General features: G+C 46.1%; 1 protein-coding gene across 1 annotated transcript in view; it reads right to left on the reverse strand.

Moving 5' to 3' along the window:
* LOC126522342 (potassium voltage-gated channel subfamily KQT member 1-like) overlaps positions 1-18,553 on the reverse strand; it is a 185,437-nt gene that overhangs the window by 113,481 nt on the left and 53,403 nt on the right. Inside the window, exon 2 of the mRNA XM_050171073.3 lies at positions 11,090-11,216. Within this exon, the coding sequence (XP_050027030.2) occupies positions 11,090-11,216 (127 nt within the window). The remainder of the gene's footprint in view (positions 1-11,089; positions 11,217-18,553) is intronic.

The following is an 18,553-nucleotide window of genomic DNA, read 5'->3' on the forward strand; positions in this document are numbered from 1 at the left end:
GAGCCGGGGGAATCCGGTTGTCGTCGCCGGGAGCCATAAAGGAAGGCTCGACGTACCGTCCACTGCGAAGCTCCGTGACGAGGTACACGGAACGTCCACCTCCACCAGATATGTTACGTAGGAAGACGCAGACGAAAAGCTACGTACAAGTATATTTACATGAAAATACGCTGCGCTTGGCCAAGAGGCAACAGCCCGCGCTAGTTTCTCATCGTCGTCGTCGTCTTCGCACTGCTCGCCTTTTCGTGATCGCACATATTGTTCCGTCGCAATATCATAAGCAGTTGTGCCAGAAAATGTTTGCGAAGACTCGCTTGGCCCTGAAAGACGCCTTGATCGAATATGAATACCCATCAATGTGAACTCTCTGGACGATGACCCACAAGTGGCGGCTTACTATCTCGCTCCGGGGCTCGCGCAAACGGGCGGCAGTACACCCTATTCCTTATTCAGGAAAAATAATAATAAAAGAGAGCCGGAGGAATAGCTGACAATGAGGAGCCTGACCAGGACCTGTCTGCAACCTCTATATGCTCTGCTAATAATAGATGCACCTCGTACCGGAGCTAGCACTGATGACAGTGCACATTGCGCAGAGCCCATCTTCTGGGGTGTTCCCAAGGAGCGCCGCCTTTTTGGCAACCCTTATGATGCCAGGCCGCGCGGAAGACAATGACTCCCATGTCTGATTTAGGTGGCGCAATGTGTTTTGTGCCACTAAGGTTCAGCCAACCCATTCAAAGCATTCCAAATATTACGTACAGCTTAGCAGTGTAAATAAGTGATCTGGAATGGAAGCAGGCGGTGGGCCGCATAATATAGCCCACTAATACAAGTGGCCTATTGGCCACTCAGATAAATAAGGTCACCTTCTTATTTTTATTAGACTTCTTTCTAACATATTGCATTTACTTATTTACGAACATGAACGCACTGACAACGTGGTAAAGCTGTAAAACTCGTCCCTTCTTTCTATTTACCAAGGAACTAAATTGGGGTATGTTCAATTCCACTTCGTACTGCGATCTCGTAATGAGAAAATTTGAACATTTCGCACGTATTTTCACGGGCAGCACTTAAAGTGAAGCCCACTCTTACTGAATGGCTTCGAGAGTATCTATAATTCTTGCCGTCAACTGCAGGCGCGCAATCGTCTTAGTGCGCATTAGGGCACATACCGCGCGCATCGCTTAGTATAAAATTGAGACTGTTTCATATGTTCAAAGTGAAGAAGCAAAAGCAGCTATAGAGGCACTACAGTCTGTTCCACAGTCAGTTGACAGGTTAATCTGGTGTGAACAAAATCACGTACTTGACGCGACGCGTATTACGAGTATTACACGTACTACCAGGAGGGGATATTGAACCATTTCAACCACCGCCCATTGCCGAGCGTGGCGCGCAAACGAGCCTACAGCAAGGTCTACAATTAAACTTTCGACGGTTCCGTATCAATTAAAGCGAGAACATACGTTCGCCTGCAATTAGCGCTTTATTAGCGGACTTTCGAGGCGACAGTATTGTCAACGCTATAAAAAACTAATTGCGACGCAGACTTTTTTGGCAGGCGCGCATCTGCTTGCCTTAGCCGGCGACGCAGGCATATTTTGCAAGCGTACATCTGTTTCTCTTACCTAAACTTCTCCAACGAATAGCTTCGCATTTTCGACGCCTTTTTGGGTCGGGCAACTCCGCAATGCGCGAAGGATCTTGCGTAATGAAAACACCGCCCTAATCGAAGCGGCACTTGCCTTTCCATGGAAAGCCTCTAACACATCGCAATTCTCACGGCGACGATTGGCTAAAATCAAAGGCACTAAGCACATCGACTTCTTCGCGAGAACTTTAGTCCTTGGGCTCTCTGGCGTACAAATAAGATGCGAAAGAACGGACATTCGTAAAGCTGGGTGGCCTGCCCACGAAACTTGTCCCGAACTCGTCCCCAACGCAAGCACTTTCCGCTCCGACAGCTGAAGGTAAGGATGCTGCGTAGTAAGCATGCTGTTTAGACAAGAATCTTGAAAGTAAGGATATTCAGCTGATAGGCACCCTGTGTTCGGTGTAGTTTTTCTATATTATGTCAGAAGGTATAGCACTTGATAAATTGGCAGAGTAGCGCTTTCGAGGGCGCACTCTCAAAGAGCACCTACAAGGGATTGATTAGCCTGAACCTTCAACGTTGTGTGAGCCGCGCTCCATCATGCCTCATCTGTGTCAAATACGCGGTGTTTCCGCCGCCCGCACTCATTTATTTATTGCGGGTAGAGGCGCCGCTTGCACGCAATCCCCAGCGCTTTCATTCAGGAGATGTTGCTCTTGCGTTCCTCTGAAAGTGAATCCAATATTCTTGAGAATGCGGGACAAAGTTGTTTGCAACCCGTTGAGGAGGTTGTCGTCTTCGGCAAAGGGTGCTTTGATCTTCCGAACCCGCCTGAGTTTACCTTTACTAAAGAAAGAAACCCCCCACAACTCTGGGCAGCGCTCCCAGCTCAAAAGTTTGTCTTGCATCTTTTAGAGTGCAGCTCTTAAGGGCCCGTTCGTGCGGCGAACGTCGGCGGCGTAACCGAGCGAACGAACAGAGCGAAAGAGGAAAGAGCGAACACGGAGCAAGATATGACATCTGTGAGCCGCGAACGACAGAGGGTGGACCCGTCAGTGACCAGTGACGTGCGCGCGGGAAACTGGTGTCATGCGGACCTGCCCAACCGCTAGATGCGTACTCGTAACTGGCCTCAGCCTCACCGCTTGTTTCGGACTATCGTCTGCTCGCGTCAGCTCTAGCTCGCGCTTTTTTGGTTTGCTCGGTTTGGCCTCGCTCGCGCTTGTTTCGATTGTCATTGTTCGCGATTGTTTCGTGATCGGATTTTATGCGCGACGCAAATTGTGCAGTACTTGCTGGAAGCCACGCTGCACCAGCGATTACACTGGAAACTTCGACAAGTCATGTATAAAAGGGGACGCACTTGACCCGCAGATCAGATTTTCGACGATCGCCGACTCTGCTACATCTCTCTCTCAAACTCCTTGCCTCAATATATCGCTAAATTACGTATGGAGCTGCACTAAAATTTCGCACTAGGGTTATGATTTGATGGTCATGACCCTCTTTGATGGTCATGATTGTTTTTTGTTTGTCTATCTTTAACATAATTCCTGTCCTTAACATAAATGTTACATTCAGCGCCATTTCATTCGTTTATAAGCAGTACAAAGAATACTAGTGTTAGATGGAAGTTCTGGTGCTGCAATGACGAAAGCTGGTACGTAGTCATTCACTGCACAGAGCGGAACAAAAGCTAATCGCTTCTTTGCTCTCTTGTAAAAAACGACGCTAAGTAAAACACTGGAATGAAGAGTCAGTGAACATAAAGAACACGGGACAGCGTGCCTGCGGAACTACATCTACGAGGGGAAAATGATGCGCAGAAAACGATTTCTCTTGTGTTGTAAATGATTATGCGACAGCAACACCACATGACATCAGCCTACTTACCCATTCAAGCTAACACACCAAGGAGTATGAGGCCGCCTTTGACAAGCATACATTCGCTTATAGCAACGTCCGCCATCCTCTTTGAGCGCTTTATCCCTTTTTATGCAACTTCTACCTCGCAGTCCGCACACACAAAAAAATTTGTTTGGTTCAATTCTAACACATAAGTGAGCTACATGAAGTGCCGCAGGCAGCTTTTACTCTTCTGTGGAATACGTGCCACTTCTGTTAAATATAATTACGACCCATCGAAATGGTAGATGGTACAAAAATTACTTGATTGGTAAGAACTTGATTACAACGAGGTAGTGAGATTACATTACATTAATAAATGGCTGCACAATGACAAACGTGCCGTACAAAGGGTTTGCAATTGAAAGCCCTTTTTTTTTCGAGAGTGCTCGAGGCTGTTGTGTGAAGGTACTTAACACTGGCTGCGCTGCCAACAAGTTGTGAAAAAAATACAGCAAGCTCCAACAGTGCTTCAATGAGGACCCGAGTGGACTTTTAATTCCCGTTACGCACTCCAGCCTGCGCTTAAACAACCACAACAATAGGTACGTAGCACCGTAGAAGAACAATAAGCATGGAGAATAAATGCAGGGAGGTCAACCCGACGGGCGTTCGGTTTGCTGCTCTACACGGCGAGTAAGGAAAATGGTGAACAGAAAAAGGGAGAGAGAGAGTGGACACTGCGTGGCACACGAGAGAATGCGCAGAACTATAAATGGTCTGTCAAGTCGGCGTACTTCACCCATAGTGTTTTATGCTAAGTCTAGTACATACATATAAAATGTAGCAAACAGTTCTTCATTCAGCCTTGGAACGATGGGCAGAATACGGATTTGTCTGTACTTCATCCTTCTAGCTGGATTCTAAAATCTTGTTCTACGCCTAATATTGTCAGCACAAGTTCTCTCAACAGCAACAATTAGCAGTATTTAGCCTCTATCTTATACGATCGTATTGGTCGTGAACATTATAAATAAAGTCGTTTCAAAATGTCTTTTATGCAAGGTCGGTGCCAGGTTTCAGAGTTACGCGCATGCTTATAATAACCTATACTTAAAAATGAAACAAACAAATGAAACATTAAAAATGAAACAGCGGTCAGGGTAAAAGACTACTGCTATAAAGCAGTGTACGATTAGCACGTACACAGCTGAACCATGAAGAGCTACGAAAGAATGTGTAGTATGGTTTCTTGTGGAAGTCATACCAAAACGTATAAAAACCCACGTGCTACGCAAAACGCGTCATTCCATGAGCGGTTAATCTACGTACTGCAGCCACAGGTTTGCCTCATGTAAGTTCAGTGGGAAAGTGCGCGCGCTGCACCGCTAGTGTTTGAACGTCCGTCGCTGCGTTGCTCTAGTCACTCGGGTGTCAAAGCCTTACTGCTCTAATAATAAATAATTACAGTCAGCGGCGCAGGTAATTGTTCCCTAGCCGTTACTACGATGGCGAGCAATATTTTCGGCAGAAGTCAGCAATATTATTGTTTCTTTAGAGCACAGCACTTAGGCGCCCGTTACTGCGGCGAGCGTCGGCGTTGTCCGACGGCGTCGGCGTAACCGAGCGAACGGGCGCCGCGAAGAATAGAGTTATACCTCAGCGGGTTTACGGGTCGGCGGGCCCAGCGGCCTAGCGGAGATGCCGCCGCGCATGTGCGGTTCGCTAGGGCAGCCTGCGTGTTTAGGGAGCGGGTCGCTCGCTCGCTCGCTCGCTCGCTCGTATTCTCTCTCCAGAGCAGTGCGTGCAGCGGACCAGCGCTTTTGGGAAAGGAAGTATTGGGACTACCCGCACGAACAGCGGCATGTCCTTGGCGTCCGCTTCAAACGCGGCGCTGGCTTCCCTGTAAGCGAAAAAGCCTCGGAGGTGTTTCGCCACTGAGAAGGGCCTCTGTACACTGCGAGAGGTTTCAGAAACGAGGCTGGTTGGCGAAGATTTGAAGTGGGTGACCGCGATCGAGAACCTGAAGCCAGCGCACTGATCTTTTCACAGTAACTTTAACTTTGTTCGACAGGCGCCACCGCAAAGTGCTCCGGTGAACCAAGCGAGGGATTACTGAGCTAAAGCTCTTCCTTTCGTGCGGCCCTCCGCTGCCGTCTCCACCCGCCCACAGGTCTGTAAACCCGCTCAGCTATAACTTTCCAATGAAATCAAATGCGGAGCGCAGGGGGAGATAAAAGAAAGGCGATAAAGCAAGAGCTCGGCGTAGCTTTACGATGCGGCGGAAATCGGAGAGGAGGATCTGAGGGGACACGGCCTGCGCATGTGCAAGTTGCCGGCAGCCTAGGCATTCGTAGCGCCGTGGGAGGTCTCATTTGCACTTCCCATAGGCGAGTGGTGGGCAGCATGCCCTGTGATGGGGAGGGCTACGTTCAACCGCGACATCAGCTGCTGAGGTCAGTCAACACCACCTAGACACCTCAAGGCTTGTTTACTCCGATCCATGAGGTAATGCTACTGGCCCAAAATTTCAATTGTAAAGGCTGGCGTGAAGAAAGCGGTGACGTCAAAATCATCGCGGCTTACTCGGGCGCTTACGCATTAGGGCCAGTATCATTACGTCATGGATCGGGTTGAACAGGCCTTGGGCTATCTAGGCGGTGTTGGATCAGTCCGCGGTACCAGCGTGTGTGACGAGGATCACTGCTTCTGCAAGGGGTGACGGCGAGCGGCTACGAGTACGGCTCGATGTGAGCCTCCCTCGGGTGTTGTCGCTGCTGACACTGGTGGCACGACGTCCCCGCCACGAAGGGCCGCTTTTGTCGTTGGTGGAACGAAAGCGTGAGAAGAAAAGCGTAGTTCCGCGCCAGACGGGCTGTGTGGCAACGATGGCTATGATATGGCACCAGCGCAGCGCGCATTATCTCTACGGAAACAAAGCGCTGCATGAGCGGAGGTCTGTCTCCGGCCGCTGCTGTGAATCGCACCCACGCGATCTCCCGATTGGCGAGGCAGACGCGCCACACTTCGCTCCGTTTGGAACGTGCTGCACGAGTCACATTGTGTGCGCCAGCAAATAAATCGCGAAATGAAAACACGTATAGTGCTGCGCTGAAATTTCGCATTAGGGAATATCGTAATCGCCGGTGAATTCTTTATCTCGCGGTTTGCGATACGGAATAGTATATAGTTGCTGACGTGCGTGTAAGCTGCCGCCGTAAAGAAGCTGCATCAATGCCGTGCGGAACTTACTGCCCATACTTAGCCATTCGTATTCTGTGCGATGGGCTGGTGTGCCCGTATCCCAGCACTTCTAAGCGCTTTCTCTCTAGTGGCCTTTGTCCCAGGACATAGCAACGGCAGATGGCGAGCATGCGATGCTGACGCGGGGGCAGTGTAAGTTGAGCAGTTTGCAGTCTCTTCAACCAGGCTACGGAAGATGTAAGAGCCGCCCACGGCCAAGTTACCCTGAAACAGAGTTCTGTGATTCGCGTGATATTATGAGGACGGGAGCACACACTCGGGGGGGATCACAGCACCTGTGTCCCATTGAAGAAGATAGTTTTCGGGTTATGAAGATGGAGCTAAGGGAAGTATAAATCAGATAAAGATGGAGAGAGAGGGATCTTGTCGGCTGTATAACTATAGCAGTTATGGCCGTCACCCTATATCCAGAGATGTGACTGTGCGTTTCTTTTCATTGCGAACAGAGCAAGCAAGCTATTACATAACAAGACGGAAGGTATTAGCTGTGCAGTATGATTGCTTTTAACCGCTTTCAGAGTAAAAGGTAACTGATTCGGACACAATTTTTTTAGTCAAGCACTTTTTCTACCACAACGCGATTCTGAACTAGAGTTATGGCTCTCTTAACCTCAATATCCCAAGTACTGGGGCATCTCGTAGCTCTTTGTGGTCGAGCCCACATGAGGTTATATGGAAGCCTGTTGCAGCTTTCACTTCAAGTGCGAGTGGGTACCATATGCATACACCACGGAAATGATGCTACAGCGCCCTCATTTATCTCACCAGCGTCGCTGACTCCAGCCGCTAGGGATACGAGAAGATTTATAAGCCATTATAAAGGGCTAGGACCCACGCTCCATTGTTTGTCTGTTTGTTTATTTATTGAATTCAGCGGAGCTGAAGCCAGGTAATGTTCGTGTTTCTAATATCTACTATAAGCATGCCGAGTCACGGGTTACATTTTAAGATCTTAGACACTCATTGTGATATGCGATGGGAGGTGTCACGGCCAATCTTTTTTATTTATTTAGGAATACTGTAGCCCTCACTTGAAGGCCATTACAGGAGAGGAATTGTGAAAACAAACAGATAAATTTCAACACAGACAATACAACGTTATACAGCATTGTCAAACACAAATTACAGGGAGGATGAAAAAGTATACACAGTATACACAGAATAACAGTAAGCATGATGAATTCTTAGTTTTCCCGTTGCCTGTAATACAAATCCAGTAGAGTACGAAATTCGTTAACATTTTGTTCTGGTACAGTGCAGTCCGGAAGGCCATTCCATATAGTAATACATGAAAGAAAGAACGAGTATTGAAAACCATCAAGGCGTGTTTTATAAGGCTGTACACCAGCACTGTGGTTTAAACGCGCACAATTTGAAAAGCACCCCTCCCATTTTGCTTCCATTTCTCACTGGATGGTTTTCTGGCACTGCCGTCATCAACTATACGAAAAGCTTGAGTGCAAGGTCGATGTTGCGCAAAGCCTCAGTTTGGGAAAGACGTCGAATTTATGTTGAAGCGGGAGTCATGTCATAATTGGCGGTGTGTTCCAATTTTAGAACACAAAGAAAAAGAGATATAACTTACGGACACAGTAAAAGTGTAGCTCACCAAGTAATCGAGGCCTTTAGAAATAAGAAAAATGCAGCGACGCGAATGCAATCGACCTTTCTATTACTTTATGCGGTCGGAAAGTAGCCTAATAGGAAGGCAGACATCACGCTGCGTTATGCTTGGTTCTGATATTGCGCCATAAGGTTGCAATTTTAAGTGTTTTGTCTGCTATTACAAACTATGTGCGTCCAGGTTCTAGTTATGTAAGCTGCTGTATGTGATGTAACAAAGTCTATATAGCTAGCACGTGTCCTGTATTCTCTCCGTTCGACCCTGTTGTATGTCAGGCTGTCGCAGTATGGGTACTGGGATGTAGCATCGTGCTTGAACATTAGCTATCCCTTGCACCAAATACATTGCTCATTTTGAACCGGTAGGCAGTGCTGCATCAAAACCTTGCGTGTGTGTTGCAGTGCAACAAAGCAAATGTATTTATAATGTTCAGCAGCCTCCTACACATTCGGCTTCTGGGAGAGACGCCGATGCACGACCACGCCATCCTCAGTGCTGAAACTTCATAACGCCCGTTTCTTTCTGTATTTGAGTTGCATACCAGTGCTGTCAGATAAGCGTTGCCTCGTTGGCATCGTCAGTGCTTCAGTTTGTCTGTGCTGATCTCCACTTAGTTTCACCTCCCATATATACGACTGAGCGTAAAAGGAAAAGCTTGTTTCGGATCATCGTGCGTTGACTCGCTTCAACCCTTTCCTACGCCGAGAGTTTTCACGTTGCGAGGAAACAAACGATACTCAAGGTTTCATCTTACATCGATTGCCCTGACCTACTCGCAGCACTACGTCATCAGGGGGACAGCCAGGCAAGCGGAAGAGCACATACCGGAAGAAGTTGCGGTGCAAAAGGGGAGCTGGCACGCGTGCACTCTCCTCCGTATCTCTGCTATTTGATATCATCTCTTTTCTATCGTGTAACTAGAGGACGTTTCAGAGTTTGAAACATCCATGTTTACCTAGTCAAAAGTCAATTTTACCGCAGCCGCTCCGTTCAATATGTCAGCACAGCCTGCGCACATCACACCGAAATCTTATGCTGTGCATGGGTATGCAGTAGGCTAACCTTTCCACGTATAAGTGAATAAACTTTCTCTGCCTCTGTATTTCCATCGCATGCGTTGTTTATTCAAAAGCATAAGATAATTACCTCATTGAAGTAAAACGAGTTTACTGCGATCCAAAACGACAGCCGGTCTTTTCACAGCCATGCTAACAGCGGAAAAGAACAGTAGAAAGTGCGACAGCAACACACTTCTGAGAACGTTGGAGTGCTCTGAAGACTCCTCATTCGGAAGAAAATAGGCGTTTAACTTTAGGGTAATACGATCGTGAGATTTAATCGAAAATGCGAAGCGAGCTTTCGACCGCTGCGTGTGTGCGAGTGCAAGAGAGAGACAGAAGGTGGAGGGCGAAAAGGAGGGCCGTAGCCTCACTCCAAAAGCTAGCCTCTGCAGAAGAGGAGTCTAAAGTGGATCATCAAACCATATTCGTCCTATACTATCGCGCGCTAACCGTGACGAAGTTGTGATCCTACGCTGAGTCCATTTAGCTTCGTTTACGGCCCGCATTAAGAGGTTGGCACTCGTTTGATGTCCTCAGGGCCTTGGGTGCTTAATTTACGATCGCACAACGGAGCTACTCAATCAGTGAGTGAGTGGTACCGCATAGCCAGGCCACTGTCGTCAAGCGCGCGCGACTTTGCTGCGCTAAAATATATTTACCCGTTTCTCCCGCATTCAGCCACCCGTCGAAAAGCAACGAACAAACCATGACTAGAACACACCTATAATTTGAGGCAAACCTTTTACAGATAGAAACTTATGCGTCCGCTAGCTTTAGATACTAATGAATACCACATTCAACGTTATACCCTCCAGTAATTGAACCATTCGTTTTTTTTTTACGATTATGTTTCTTATGACCCGATGCTCCTGTAGTCACAGAACATTATGCGAGCCATCTTTCTCCTTGGTGAAGTGAGACACATTGTTCACTGAACTGAGTCACTCGGCACGTATATCGTTGCAGCATAAAATATTTATTTCTTATGTTTGCCTTCTTGCCTCACCGGAGCTAAATGTCCTGAATTGAGGAGAAAAAACATACTTTGCTTCCATGCAGCATCATCCGGTTCCAATAAACAGGTGAATATATTTATTCAGAATGAGAAGCAGACTAGCTACAAGGCGACATTCAGAAGGTTTAGGAGTTGGAACTTTTTTGCTTTTTTGTAAGATTCTCATGCACTTAACGCTAATTTCTATGGTTTTTATATACCACACTTGAGTACGCTCACTCTGATTAGGAACAGGCTGTGTGCACTGGAAGTATACACGAGACATTCTAACGCTCGTTCCACCCGTGGCTAACACCCTCAACGTGGGGCAAGATGAAATTTTCGATTGGGTTCAATCATTTTCTTTGCTTTTATTGTTGCAAGTAAGCAAGGTTTTAGCTATTACAGAGGGCCTGAAAACTGCGTGAAATATTGTTTAATAGATTTCAGTGATAGCCTACATCGTCGCAGTTAGCTCATTCTTCAATTTTGCACGGTGAAAAATTTGTTTTATAGCCTTTAGGGTAAAGGTATTTGCCACGGGGTAAACCAACACATTTTGCGGGTTTTAATTTGTTGCCGTGCGCACGAATACCCTCGAGTATGAAGTTTATCATAATCTCACAAGCGGTTATACTGCCTCTCCCCCGCCTCCCAAGGTGTTGCAGCACCCCCTTCATTTCCAGTGTGGCGATGCTCACCTATCACACAGAAGGGGCTTCGGAGGAAGCGTAGCCTCCCCATCCACCCTTGGTACCTGGACCGGCAGCCTGCCGACCATAGCCGGCAGAAAAACTCGATGCTGAACCAGATGACCATCACGATCTCCTGCATAAATAAAGAGAACGTGGTGTTTAGCAGACATGCATGAACACACGGCTTGAAAAGACCGCATCCGAGAGTTGGCATCATGTTAAGGGGCACAAAGGCTGCGAATGGAACCTGACTGCAGCATGCGTTTAGATCTTCTATACTTGGGATCCTTCATTTATCAACTGTGTAGCAGCCAATGCGATTGAACTTGCAAGGTCCGCTTCCCAGATATTTTCATAAGCAGATATGCCGCTGGATATGCCGTTTATTGTTGATGTGCGTAAACAGTCGTGGTATTGTTGACCTCTTCTTTCTTGGCAGTGCAATACCGCAGTCACATGCTAGCTTTCGAAGACCATTAAACAAAACGCTATTGAAATGCGCGTACCTAATCCACTCGTCTGTGTCAATTCTCTGGCAGAAGGGAGCCAATGCGGCTCGTGTACTTAAATGATTCCTAATTTTAAAGGTCTTCAAAATACAGCGCGTGGCTGCCATTTACTACATAACCTGACACCATTTCCTGTATTTACATGTGGGCCTAGACTCAAAACTGTACTGTGACTTTACTGAGCAGAGCCCAACGCCGTCTCTAGAAAAAAAAAGACAGTGCTATTCGATGAAATTATGGCTATTCCTATACGAGGAGAATTTGCTTGAGAATCGCACCTTTATTCGAGCGAATTCAAACCGAAGCTGGGTTCACCTGATTACAACACTTTTCTTCACAAATCGCCGTGGCGTTTGACTGGGGCACAGAGACCACTTCATTTCAATGATAGCATTACCTTCCACTTTCCTACTTTCACCCCTAAACGGTCCAGATAAGGAAGCGATGCTTAGAGTATTGACGAAAGAAAATGCAGCGAAGAGATGGAGCCGTTGTTGGTACATCTATGCGTAACGTTGCAATATAAATATGAAGGCGCTAATTAACAGAAAATAGAGATGGGCGAAATCACCCAAAGACATAGGTGTGATAAAAGATGATTAGCGTAGGCAAGGCTATCACTCGCTGCCCTGTTTCAAAGGGGGGCCCGTGATAACTAATCAATCGTCATCATTGACAAAGAGTAGTGTGAAGAGTGGAGCATGTTTTGGAATACGGGATAAAACAGCTTTCGAAAAGCGAAGCCTTTGTTTCCACGCGGATATTGTACCATACCTTCAGATTCCAATTCGTATTTACCAATAGACTGCTTCAGAAAGATGTACCGCCTTAAAGACACATCTTCAAACATCGGCAGTAAGGCACCCATCACACTACTGTGGAGGAACCAAGCCATCAAATCAGTGCAGCAGTGCAGTGGCGATGTCATGTGTTTCTTCTATTTGTGAGTCATCAGGGATGGAATACATGCATGGACCGCAAAGATTTCTATCTCGGTAATAAGGATTGCATTCGCCAAATGAGGAATGTAGCGACTTCGACTAGAGGCCATACTTCCATGCATGCTAGGGCACATCCATTAGCTCCATTCGTCTTAGTAACCGTATGCCAAGACAAAAGAATATCCCGTTCCATCCGCTCCGCGCCCACTATATTCATGAAAGTCAGTGAAGCATACTTCCAATAGAAGCATATAACAGGCTAGTTGCGTGTAAGGTGTAAAGTCGCGCATTATCAGTACATTAGTGTGAGATGACGTTTATTTTCTTTCATTAAGCAAACCGACCCTGAATATAGCTTTTAAAAGCACATAGTTTGCAGTCGGCTGCGCAGGAGCAAATTTTTTTTACCAATATGCGCTCTTGTGTTCCTCCGAATCCTCTGATACCGTGGAAGCACGGTGAATATGCTCTACAACGTACACTCGGCAACAAAAGTTTACAAACCGCGGGATCTCCTAAAACGTTCAATTCCCGAGCAGCCTGTAGCTAGTAGCCAGTAAAACTGTAGACGACAATGTTGTTAGCGTATTCTAGTCAAGGCCTGAAACGCAAATACCCGAGTGCGCTGTGAAGTTGCGGAGATATTCGGCTTTTTTCTCATATCTCGTGCGCCGCATTATTTTGTCGCCGGCTATTCAAGCCTGCGAAATGCGGTACATGATGTGCGGATTCCCTTGTTGGTTTTTTATATTATTTAAATTCTCCGTCGTTAGGTGTGCTTTGCGTACGCTATTTCATAAGCAACTTAAAGCCTATCGTCTTCGCCCTTTAAAATTAGGCCTTGTCAAACTGCAAACACACCTGTTGTAGGGAAGCCCTTTATTTATTCTTAAGTACCAACTTCTAATGCTTGTTGACGTAGGAAATGGACATCGAAGCTTAACGTTTAATCGCGTCCTTTGGTAAAACCGCAAAGCGATTGTTGTAACAAATGCACTAACGAGAGTTGCGAACGAGTTTTAAATAAACGCAAGAAAAATCAATACTTGATATTTCTTTTGAGGTTGTAAATTATATTTTGCATTCTTGAATTGTAGCTCTTTATACTACATGGCGAAGCGAGCCATGTAGTATAAAGAGCTACAAATCAAGAATGCAAAATATAATTTACAACCTCAAAAGAAATATCACCTATTGATTTTTTTTGCGTTTATCCACAAAGAAAGCAACAAAATCCCAATAAAGAAAGGCGTCAGACAGGGAGATACGATATCTCCGATTCTATTCACATCATGTTTACAGGAGGTATTCAGAGACCTGGAGTGGGAAGAATTGGGGATAAAAGTTGATGGAGAATACCTTAGCAACTTGCGATTCGCTGATGATATTGCCTTGCTTAGTAACTCAGGAGACCAATTGCAATGCATGCTCACTGACCTGGAGAAGCAAAGCAGAAGGGTGGGTCTGAAAATTAATCTACAGAAAACTAAAGTAATGTTTAACAGTCTCAGAAGAGAACAGCAGTTTACGATAGGTAGCGAGGCACTGGAAGTGGTAAGGGAATACATCTACTTAGGGCAGGTAGTGACCACGGACCCGGATCATGAGCCTGAAATAACCAGAAGAATAGGAATGGGCTGGGGTGCGTTTGGCAGGCATTCTCAAATCATGAACAGCAGGTTGCCACTATCCTTTAACAGGAAAGTGTATAACAGCTGTGTCTTACCAGTACTCACCTACGGGGCAGAATTCTGGAGGCTTACGAAAAGGGTTCTGCTGAAATTGAGGACGACGCAACGAGCTATGGAAAGAAGAATGATAGGTGTAACGTTAAGGGATAAGAAAAGAGCAGATTGGGTGAGGGAACAAACGCGGGTAAATGACATCTTAGTTGAAAACAAGAAAAAGAAATGGGCATGGGCCGGACATGTAATGAGGAGGGAAGATAACCGATGGTCATTAAGGGTTACGGACTGGATGCCAAGGGAAGGGAAGCGTAGTAGGGGGCGGCAGAAAGTTAGGTGGGCGGATGACATTAAGACGTTTGCAGGGACAACATGGCCACAATTAGTACATGACCGGGGTAGTTGGAGAAGTATGGGAGAGGCCTTTGCCCTGCAGTGGGCGTAACTAGGCTGATGGTGATGATGATACTACATGGACATGAGAATCATTAGTCCTTAACATATATATATATATATATATATATATATATATATATATATATATATATATATATATATATATATATATTGCACCGAACAACAAATACAGTGCCAGAAGGATATGTTATGAACGAACGTCAAGTAGGGCAGAAAACTTTCTGGAAATTCTTTTGCACAATTTATACTACACCCCACTGAGATTCTCCAGGTGGCGTGAAATGCGATCTGCTAAAACATCGCACGGAACAGCGAAACAAATGGGGAATGGTGCGAACATTGCCTATGAACTATCACTTGCCGATTTATTCCAATAAAATTGAATGTACAGCGCGAACACAGCATACCCACGTGATATCGCGGAATTAAGATGAAAGATCAGAATGTACAATACTACACGTACAAGCAAACGTTAAACCTACACACACACATACCTTTGCTTACCACATGAGTTAGAACTGGCGGCGGGACCTAGTAAACTCTATCTTAACAAAAAAGTGAGCCAAAAAAAACGTATACGACAAAGAGAGAAACGACAAACACGGGAGCCCCTGTTTGTTCTTTCTTTCTTTGTCGTTTCTGTCTTTCTCGTCTACGTCTTTTTCGCCCACTTTTTCGTTAAGATGGAACCGCACCGACTCGCCCAGCTGTCTGTTTTGATCAACTGGTAAACTCTAGCTGGAGCCAGCGTATAGATTAATGAAAACAAAATCTTCGACTTTAAACTAGCCAGCACAAGCTTCTACTCTTTAGAGAGTTATATTGCGCTTGGGACGTCAGGGGACTAGTGAGAAACAAGAAAATTCTATAGGGAATTCAAAGATGGGGAGGGGGGGGGGGGTAGGCTGTTTCTTTTTTGTTTACCATTGTTTTCGTGGAAAAGGGACTTTTTTATTGTTTTTGTTATTGTCTGGGGCGTGATATATCGTCTGCTCACCAAATATACGCGTCTGGCCGGAGATGAGCACCAATATTATTTTAAGCAAGCACGTTGCACTAACATGGAGTAACACTCATGCACATGCACTGCTGTAGTTCTGCCCTAAGTAGGGAGCAAGTCATCACAGGCGAACTAAATATCAGGTTCCAGTTAAGCAGACTTCCTAGTTACGCAGGAGAGACTCCTAAGCTGCCGGCCCAATTATTGCATTTCGGCAATAGACTGGCAATGGTTGCTTGGCAGCTCATCACCAGCTCTCAGACATCACACGCCGCATAAGCCGGCAGGTAGGTGTAATGAGCTTCTCGTTCACTGCAGTGGAGGACGCCGTTGAAACCCCCTGCTTATACAGTTGTCCATATCGGAAACGATAAGCATACATTCCCACTACCCGAACATAATGCACCTTTGCCGCAGGTCGTCCATTATACCATCGGCAAGTACGGCTGGTGCTAATAGTATGCAGTCTGCCTAAGCCGACATGGACTATACACGGCGATTCACTCGCCTTAATGAGGACCCGCAGTGACAGCTTTAGCGGCTCATCATACGCACATGGACGCAAGCTACCCTACTACTGGGAAACAAAGTGCGCATCTCATTAACCTTCCGTTAGTAGGGTTTAGCAGCACACAATGTTAAAGTCAACACGTCGCTTTAGTGTGAGACGACCTGGTGGTATGCTCACTTCATGCTATGCCACGTGCTAGCATGAAAATATCACCGTATTTTTGAAATCTGTCACCGTTACCGCTGCGGAGCTAACTTTGCAATCTGCCTTGGTACGCTTCAAGTATATAGCATCAAACAATCTGGTACCTTCGTTTCATGCTATACTCTCCATTCACACCAAGGAATATCGTATCGTTATCTGTACTGCGGAAACGGCGACAGATTCCTAAACACGTGGCGGAAGTTCTGCGAAGCACGACCTATATTTAATTAACGGCATCATTATAGGCCTGTACAGGAGGCCTTTTCATTACTTTTTTGAGTGTCATTACGCTAATACGACGCAAGCAAAGTGACCAATAACATGCTATAGTGTCTTCCAAGGAATATAGGTAGGCATTTCCAGCATTTCTATAATATCTATTTCCTTATTTTTCGATGATAGTGAAAATAAAGAAGTTCATTATGAGTGCATCTTCCCGAACCAAATTTGCTATGCTAAAAGTGGAGAAATAGAACACCAGGTGCGGGATAGGATGCACAGCACGTCGTGAGGTTTTGCGCCAGGTGCGGGTGTAGAGTTGCTAATGAAGTGTTCGCTTGTGAACAAATTCTTGAGGCAACCAAGTTTAGCGCTCTATTGGGAGATACGCGCTGGATATTATATCGTGGACATATGTATAGCACATGTTTGATGCCTTTCTTAACATGGGGGGGGGGGGAGGACATCAGGGGCAGCCATGCCATTAAACAAAGGATAAGCTGTCGCAAACGCAGATTTAATTCATAGGCAATAGTCGTATATTGTTGCATGCAGCTAAAGCGGCTAGCCGTGCGACTACAACAAAAGGTCTAGGGTGCGCTCGCGGCAAGACGGGCTGGTAGGTTCGGTATGAAATAAGTATTCGCTGCTCATCACACGCAAACACCCCCAAAAAAGCAACGTCCACACTGATTTGAAGGATCATTCGAATTTCTCGGCATAGCTCGTGAACCGTGTGCTAAATAAACATAAACTTGGCATGAGAATAAAGTTGTGTCCTCTGTGGTAGAATACCGTTTAATCAGTGGAGAATACAACAAATCAGCCGTCGTAAAGTCGTCGTCATACTATCGTCATCACTATGGTCATCGTCTTGCTGGTGTCGTCGTACGTAATTTCGTGTAACACAGACTAAATTGTTCGCCTTACACAAGCGTGTCCGTTCGTTCGCCTTCGCGAAGCCCCCAAAAAATGTCTGATGGCCAGCTACCTGCAGTGTTCTTCGCATAACCACGATCGTCGCAGTGCTTGGTGTCTGCAAGATTTCTTTCTACCCAGGGTGCGTGCTATGGGCAACCAACGCTGAAGCTTCGCTTGCCAAGAGCAGCGCCGTATCACACAGCCTGGCGAGTACAGGAAACAGCTTTCAGTAACACACGCCGCAATTTCCCCTCAGCAAATTCGCCACTCATCTCGAGGCACATGTGTTTGGCTTCTGAGCCGACCGCAGCATCGGCGTGCTAGAACGTAGAAATGCGTGCGCTCGTCTCAACGAGCATGACACGGAAATCGCTTGAATGTACGCATCGGGATAAAGCGAAGGCTGATACAGGTCCCCGTCTGTTACTGTTCAAAACGACCGGCCATTTTGGTGGGCTTAATACTGGACGGTGTCAGCATATTCCAGTTGGACACTATTATTAATATTATATTGTCTTTATTATTGTTCTTGTCGTCGTCGTCGTCATCGTTGTTGTTGTTGTTGTTGTTGTTTATTGGTATCGCCTTAATATATCGCAACAAGGCGGCGACAAATAGTCACCTAGCCTGCTTGAATTACTATGGTTACTCAGGTTACGGTTGTATGATTTACTCAATCTACCATAGCACCGCATGGCGAGCGCTTGTTCGCCATGTGCAGAGGAAATAATGTAGATGAAAATTTTCTCCATGTTTCAAGGTGCATTCGTGGCACTTGTACCAGCACAGCTTTTTTTAGCTCTGAGCAAAAACAGAGATTAGCTTGGTTGGTCGCAATCGATAGCGTCTGTACGGTAGGAAAGGTGTTGCTGCGCGTGCCGATGGGGCCGCACATGCGAGGATGAATTAGAAAGTATTTGCCCCTATTCATTATTAGCCAAGATAACGCACATACAGGTAATCACAAATATACGTAGAATCTACGTGCCTTGCACTATTTTTCCACATGGTCCCCACACCGGTTCAGAAATTTGTCTCGTGGCAGGACTAAATTTGAGGTGCC

This window comes from Dermacentor andersoni, chromosome 6 (assembly GCF_023375885.2).
Source record: "Dermacentor andersoni chromosome 6, qqDerAnde1_hic_scaffold, whole genome shotgun sequence".
In the NCBI taxonomy this organism is placed as follows: Eukaryota; Metazoa; Arthropoda; class Arachnida; order Ixodida; family Ixodidae; genus Dermacentor; species Dermacentor andersoni.